General features: G+C 36.0%; 1 protein-coding gene across 1 annotated transcript in view; it reads left to right on the top strand.

Annotated features, from left to right (window-relative positions):
• The first annotated feature begins 4,224 nt into the window (after nt 1–4,224).
• LOC113231532 (actin-related protein 5) overlaps nt 4,225–8,189 on the top strand; it is a 6,260-nt gene continuing 2,295 nt past the window's right edge. The window contains exons 1-9 of the mRNA XM_026465854.1: nt 4,225–4,397; nt 4,475–4,640; nt 4,803–4,969; nt 5,165–5,356; nt 5,700–5,930; nt 6,298–6,419; nt 6,699–6,779; nt 7,014–7,175; nt 7,879–8,042. Coding sequence (XP_026321639.1) covers nt 4,292–4,397; nt 4,475–4,640; nt 4,803–4,969; nt 5,165–5,356; nt 5,700–5,930; nt 6,298–6,419; nt 6,699–6,779; nt 7,014–7,175; nt 7,879–8,042 — 1,391 coding nt within the window. The 5' untranslated portion in view covers nt 4,225–4,291. The remainder of the gene's footprint in view (nt 4,398–4,474; nt 4,641–4,802; nt 4,970–5,164; nt 5,357–5,699; nt 5,931–6,297; nt 6,420–6,698; nt 6,780–7,013; nt 7,176–7,878; nt 8,043–8,189) is intronic.

The following is an 8,189-nucleotide window of genomic DNA, read 5'->3' as shown; positions in this document are numbered from 1 at the left end:
CCTACATGACCCATCCTTTACTATCCGTACATGCAACAAAAACACTACAAAATGACACTTAAGAGAACGAGAAAAAATCGCACGGCATCATGAAATGTCACTTATATCCAATGATCTTTTTATATCGATAAAATCTCATCTAAAATTATCCTGTACATTTTTAAAAACTAAAAGTTATGTGAATAAACTGAATCCGAAACCTTGGTAAAATAAGAACAAGTATGGTAACTCCTTATTAAACGTAGTCGCGGCGCGGCTTGTATGTGTGCGTGCGTGCCCGCCGCGTGCTGTGTACGGACGTACACATTTGCGTAACCCAAGGGTGCTCTAGCGTTGCACAATATTGGACGTCTCAACGCGCATTCCATTATTATGCGAATGATATATGTGCGAATATACACGGTTGCGCGCCCATACAGCCGCGCTGTTATTGGGTACGGAGTTGCCCTACTTGGTCTTATTCTACTATGCCGATACAACAGAATAGAATAGAGATATTTCAATCACAACAATTGTGCCATTATTGCAATTATATGTATAGTGGAACAGAGAGTCAGACAGCAACAACATTCGCAGGCTTGGCTTGAAAAAAGCTTCTTTTATGGGTTTATAACAAGTTTGTACAGGTTAAGGATAGGTCACTGTATTTCCTTCATATCTTTTAGATTATAATTACATAAAGATTATCACTTTGTAAATACTGTAGATTCGAACCTTGAGACCTCGATCACCCAAATTTTAATCTCCAGCGCTTGTTGGTTATGTAAAGATATTGTAAATACCACCGAGTACTTTATATGTAAATACAGACGCTACATAATAATGTACAGAGATTTAAAAAAAAAATCAATGAAAACGACACAATTTTAAAATTTAACAAAATTAAACTTACAGTCACTTGAGTAAGAGTTATACTACAATATTTCAGTACTTTTTTCAGCCAGTTCAGCCAGTCACCATCAGGTGGCGTTTTAGTAAAAATGCTATTATATACTAGTATAATATAATAGCTAACTATTACACGTTAGATTTTTTTTTTTTTTGGTTACACTAAGAACTCACGGAGCGGTTTTCACCCGCGCCTGTCGCGGGACCGTGGCATCTGTAGAATGTGATAGTTAAGTATGTAAAATTAGTAGCATATTTCACGGCGCGTTTTACGCCTGTAGTGGTGACGGTTGTTCGCGGTTAGCGCGGCGGGGTACTAGTAGAACCGCGCAGGACGCGATCACCTGCGCGCTTGGCGGCCCCGTCGTCGCTTTGGCGGTCGGTTCAGGCGCAATGTGGTGCAGGCGCATGCGGGATGAGCTCTATTAACCGCGCGACTTGCGATTACCCACTAAGTTCGCGGTCCGATCCGCAATCGCAGCGGCTTCGTGTCCGCATAAACTTGCAAGGTCGTGAGTACTGAAATAAAACCGCTGTCCCGCAGCACCGGCGGGCGCGAATGGAAACCGCTCCGTGAATTGTTAACATTATTAATCTTAAACTAACGCTACTCAACGAGGGATGTGGTCCTACCTAATCGATAATTAGAAACAATGTGGCTGTTTTTAATATAAAAAAATATTCTATTTTCATACTATACCTACACTGGTACTGGTGTATTATTAAATTAATATATATATATATATACACCAGCCCGTTACACCAAGTACCAAGTAATATAAATTATTCTTATTTTCTTAATGGCGGCCACTAGGCTTGGGCCAGTGTCAGTTTTATACGAATAATATAAAAAATATGGCGATTGTCGCCACTGTCAGAGTCGTATTCCAGAACTCTACTCAATGCTCAAGTCAGGATCTGAGTATGATTTCAAGCACTGCAAATACAACCCTAATGGCAGGGACTTGAGTATGATTTCGAGTGCTTTAAACCATACTCAAATCCTGACTTGAACATTGAGTAGAGTTCTAGAATACGACCCTCAGTTTTCCATTATACGTTCTTCTTCTTTTAAATGTTATGGCTCCATCGAAATAATCAATGATTTTGCCAATGTCAAGTAAAAATAACTATGTACGGTAGTTTAATATTATTATAAAATTTATACAAAAAAATGGCGATTTCGCCAATGTCCTGTCACCACGGGTTGGTGAAGCTGTCACTGTCAAAAGTAAACTCGAACCATCAACGAATTTAATAAATTAAATTGTTGTTTTTTATGAAGGATTTATGTAATTTTCTATAATTGTTTCTAATTTATTTTGCAAGCACATACTCGAAATAAAATGTTATAATAATAATAAAATAAAATAAATTAATTTAACGTGAATTCTTTTCGTTGCAACTGTATTGACAACTGTTTTATATTTCATTCGCCTCACCTTCATAATTTTACCGACACATTTTCCAAAAATTTAACATCAGTCCAGTCTGCAGGGACACCTCTCACTACTCTCATCAGGGTCACATTGAATGTAGGTATAAAAGCTTTAAGATTCTGTTGTGCAAGATTTGGGTGATCAACAAAATTATTTGCTTCTTTATGGTTTGAAAAAGAAAGAGATACTTTGTTTCTACCTATCCTTTTCAAACTGCCATTTATAATATTTTTAAAGTTATTTTTCTTTAAAAAATTGCCAAACTGAACCGGATGAAGTGTACCACGGTCATCAGAATTAATTACTTCTCTTTTTACATGGACTACGAATGGAGCAGAGTCAGTTGATTGATACTTCCGTCCACGTTGGAATTGCGAAGCGGTATTGCAAGATAGGATGTCATTTTGAGAGACAGAGAAGTTTTTGAGGTGTTATTATCTTGTACATTTGTTGTATCAGAATTGTTCAAATTGGTTTTTTTTATTTTTTATTTTTTTTATTAAGGCATTGGCAAAGCCATCAGCCTAAACATGAAGTTTAATTATGTTTCTGTAAATATGGCCGCCACAAAGAGGATAGGCAATTTGAAGCGGCGTGCTTGGATTGACTCGGGATTCCTTAAAACGGGCCGATACGGGTATTTTAGTTCGAGATTCGTATAATTTCGCGTTTTAATCTTCGATTAAGGCACAATAGCACTATCCTATTCCACTTTAAACTAGATTGCACAAAATAATTGAAAGTCAAAATAAAAACGACACTTTTCCCTCCAAAAGGTCCAGAGCGAATGGTTCAAATTGGTGATAATTGGAGGTTTTTTCGCAGCCTGTTAGCAACAATTAGGAGTAGGTTCGCATACTTTTCCATTAACATCTTTTTAAAGATTTTTTCGCTTACAATGTTTACACTTGCAAGATTTAGAACGTTTCCTGTTGAGTAAAGGAATATTGTCTTCCGTACCCATCACATTTTCATCCCCTATACAAATGTTAAGGCCTACATGAGGTACACAACCTCCCGAGTCGTCGGGAGGTTTCTCCCTCATAACAAAAGTTAATAAAAAACTTACCTACACAGAAGAACTACACTAACTAATTATCTACACAAACTAAATACCTATTTATATACAATATAAAACAAAATAAGTCATCTGATCACTTATAAATTAATTTTTCAGTAGTAAAAACTCGAAAACACGACCGCCAAAATCGAAGTTTCCCGCGTTTTTCTCTGATAATATTTATTATATTGCTGATGTCCTCGTAGCCAAAGTTGTATAAATTAAAAAAAATATTCGCAGTCCTCTAGGGATGGGCAATTGAAGATATTGTATCGGCTCGATATTTATAAACAATATCGATATTCATCGAGATAAATATTTTTGTGTTTCAATATATCGATATATTTCTCAAAACCAGTAGTAACCTAAAAACATTCCCAAAATGTAAAGCAAAAATTGATAAATTGAAGATACGTGTTGCAGTTAAAAAGTATTCTAATAAAGAAAGGAAAGGTAAGAAGTACTACTGTGATAGTCTGCTGCAAAATGTCGAGGGAAAGGAGGTAATCACCATGTTAAATGGGCTAGGAAGCTCTGATAAGTCTACCAAATGTTTGCAAATATTTGTGGGTGTCCTGTTATGTACCTATTTATTCTATTTTACCCTCAACAATCTACGTATACTTTGGTATCATTTTCAAGCATTCTTAAAGCACTTGTAGTGACTGATGAAAAATTATCGAAATTGATATTCGAAAAAAATTTTTTTAAATTTATACGTCGAGATTAAAAATATCGCCGACAGTAATCGAATTTTTATAAAAACATCAGTATTTTGATTGTTGATATATCGGTGTTTTTTAGCAAGCCTAGTATTGTCATTTTATTTTCGCTGCTGCCTGACGCCGGAATAACATTGGAAGATAATAATATTTTTCTTTTGGATAAATTAAATTAATTTATAATGGATGACGTTATTGTGTTGAAAGATTATAAAACTGTGCCTGACATAGTACATGAATACGAACCTACTGTAAAGTTTGGGCACATACCTTTGGTAATTGACAATGGTTGGTTTCGCATACTATTATTTTTTCAAATTTTTTCACGCTTTCAATACACTTCCTTTTCAAATAACATCTTGTAGGTTCATACCAGTGTCGAGTGGGTTGGTCCATATACGATGAGCCACATTTGATATTCAAAAACTTGATAGCGAGGCCGCGGAAGGACAGATGTAAAAAGGACGCTGAGCCGCCGGCAACTCCGCCTATTCAAATAGGAAACGATATTATAAACATAGAAGCAGTCAGGTAAGAATATATTATTTTTTTACACATACTTTTAATACATACAGTCCCACTGTATGTATTATTTTTCTAATATGTAAACTGTCATTGCCAGCTCTATTTGTTATTTAGCTCATTTGCAATGGACAATAAATTATACCTAATTGCAATTTTATTATCTTCAAGGTTTCAACTGAAGACTCAATTTGACAAAAATGTGGTGACACATTTTGAAGCACAAGAGCAAGTCTTGGACTACATCTTCTCCCATTTGGGTATAGACAATGAGGGCAGCGTGCCACATCCCATTGTTATGACAGAGGCATTTGTCACCCCCAATTACAGTAGACAATGTAAGGAACTTCTCATGTCATTGATAAATTTCATATTATCTTGAAAAGACATGTGAGAAAATGAAACTGAAGCTGAACACTAAATGCTACACCTGATTTAATAAAGATTGATTAACTGTGTTAAAAAACTATTTCATGATCTCATTAGCCATATAAACAAGAAATATTCAAATGAGCATTTTCTTCCAATTTCAGTAATGTCAGAACTCTTGTTCGAAGCCTACAGCGTCCCAGCAGTGAGTTATGGAGTGGATTCTCTATACAGCATGTACAGAAATGAGATTGGAGATACAGCACTCATTGTCAACTGTGGATATCACACTGTTCATATCATACCTGTTTTGAGAGGTCAGGTAGTTGTCGAACATGCTAGGAGGATTAATTTAGGTTTGTCTAGCTGAATTCATAATTAAATTTTCAGGTTTGTGTTAAGTTTATATAATGGATGAATGAATGAATTACTATTAGCAAATAATTTTGTTACAAAAAAAATTAAAAGATTGTTGAATCTGTGTGCTCCTTGCTCTGATTGTACAGTGCAACAGAGAGTATTTGAATGTGTTTGAATTGATAAGATTCCTGATGAAATTTTTGTCAGAGATCCAAGATGCTGTCAGCTTCCAATACTAAAACCAAAATCATCTTTGGAAGTAACAAAATGGTCCAGTATTGTACCTTGAAGAACATACTAAATAAACACACTATTCCTCATTTTATAATAATATTTCAGGTGGCAGTGAAATGATAGCTTATCTACACAAATTACTGCAACTAAAGTACCCTGTTCATGTGACTGCAATCACAATGTCACGAGTTGAAGAAATATTACATGAACACTGTTCCATTGCTTTAGATTATCAGGAAGAAATCAGGAAATGGGTAAATGCAGATTTTTATGAAACCAATGTAAAGAGAATACAGCTACCTTATGTACAGTCTGCTAGTTCTTCAGGATTGACTGGTAAGTTTTACATAATTAAAGTTGCTGTCAATGCCAAGTTTGCAACCATACTTTCACCATGCCATTACAGTCTCGGTTGAATTGCCTATAAAATTCTACTGGCACTAGAGCAGTGAACAAATTTTTAGACCTCATTTTGCAGATATTAAGCATGTTGTTATTTGCATTCATTTCAAATTCAGTTATCTGAACCTTTGTGGTATTTCTTCCTAACACTGTCTCATTCATACCTATTTAGGAGACTGGATGAATTTTTATGTAATATGATTACTATAATAATTGTGTGTTATATGATGGAAAGCTATTAAGTTATGTGTGGAAATCTTTCTTATTTTCACAAGGAAGAAATCTAATATTTTCATTGCAGCTGAACAGCAAAAAGAGAGAAAAAAAGAAATGGCGAGGCGGCTATTAGAAATAAATGCTAGGAAACGAGAAGAGAGACTCGCTGAGGATGAAGACCAGTTAAATCAATTACTGGCTATACAAGTTAGTATCTTTACAATTGTATAAAACTCTGTAATACAGCTAAAGTAATAAAAAACTCGACTAGCAATTATATACAAACTGCAAATAATAGAGAAAGAAAAAGCTAGCAGTAAAATTGTGTTTTGGACATTTCTTACATTATACTCCGCTCTGTGTAAAACTGCTTAACTTTTACGATTTATTTTATGATCAAACATTACAGTTTACACATTTGTATGACTATGAACTTATAGCAAAATGGGAGAGTAAGAATATTAACTTGTTAATAAATCTATACAGGATATGATAGAAGATGGTGACACAGATGAGTTCAATGAAGCAATCAAAGGCTTTGATATTAAAAGTTATGAGGATCTTCAGGTAACAATATGTTTACTTACTGTGAACTAATTGACAATTCTTAATATTAATAACACTATTATTTAAAATAGTAAGTTGTAGCTGATAAACCTTAAAATAACATTCAAAAGGGGACTGCAACCCGTCACAAATCAGATAAGTAATATGTTTGCCTAACTTACTACTGATATCTCACGAACTAAAGAGCTACTTAACCCCCAAAATACATACCCACACATTTTTCTCCCTATTTAGAGGCAAATTACAAATCTACACGCTCGCATAGAGAAAAACCGGCAGCGCATCGCAGCGGCCGCGGCGGCGGAAGAGAATCCTGAAACCCGACCAACGGGCCGCATGCAGCCGCCACAAGACCCTGAGGCTTTTCAAATATGGCTGGCGGACACCAGAGCTAAGGTCAGTTTTCTCTTGACATAGACAAGGTATTTTAATATATATTACAGTACAGTAATGTAACCATCAACACATCACATCATTGGGTCTGCTACTTCTCTCAATGTATATTAAACCATGGGTCACCAATAAAGATTAGCGCAGTTGGCTGGCTGGTCTGTGGGACTTAACAATGCATTTGAGGGATATATTGTATATTAATTTTGACATATACATTCCTTCATCAGCCTGTGATAACATACAGAATGTCCCATGGCCATGGGTCACAAAAATATTTTAACTACTGTAGATAGCATATTTTGCTTCATGAAGACATTTTATTTTATTTACATTAATTTTTGGCATTCAATGACTTAAAAGTTGCTTACCTCACCCAGGAATCGAACCTACCAAATGTGAAAAAAAAAACTTTTTTTGTGTGATGCTGTTCAAATGATTAATTCCTTTTAAATAACAGTCTTTGAAATTAAAGGAACACCATTCAAAGATACAATTTGTTAAAAAACGAAACAAACTTGAAGCTGCCAGTTTGTCTGCAGTATTTGAAGGCCCTGTTATACGTTCGATCTGCACACGGTTCAAACCCGCTAAGACTGACAGACACCTGCGCAGTCTGTTAAAGATTGACGCGCTTCTTGTTGTTGTTATGTGCTGTTATTCATTCTGTGCATCGGGCCCAGAATCACCGCATTTATTTCAATGCCAGTACCGCGAGCTCATGCAGCGCCGCGAGGCCCGTCGCGCGCGGCGAGCCGCCATGGTGAAGCGGCGCACGGCCGCCGCCGCGGAGCGCATGCGCGTCATCTCGCGATTGGCTGCCGCGGGAGACGAATTCGGTAATCAAGACTCCGATTGGGACGCTTACAAGAGGTACCTAACATTAACATGCTTCAAATTCAAATTCAAATTCAAATTCAAAATAATCTTTATTTCATAGGTAAGCATTATTACACTTGAAATCGTCACAATAGTTAAACTCTACCGCTCATTCGTAAGGCAGATTCCCCTGAGAAGAAT

Source organism: Hyposmocoma kahamanoa, unplaced genomic scaffold (genome assembly GCF_003589595.1).
Source record: "Hyposmocoma kahamanoa isolate Upper Pololo Valley unplaced genomic scaffold, ASM358959v1 65, whole genome shotgun sequence".
NCBI classification, from domain to species: Eukaryota; Metazoa; Arthropoda; class Insecta; order Lepidoptera; family Cosmopterigidae; genus Hyposmocoma; species Hyposmocoma kahamanoa.
Note: the sequence above shows the minus strand (reverse complement) of the source record. Positions and strands in the feature narration are given on the sequence as shown.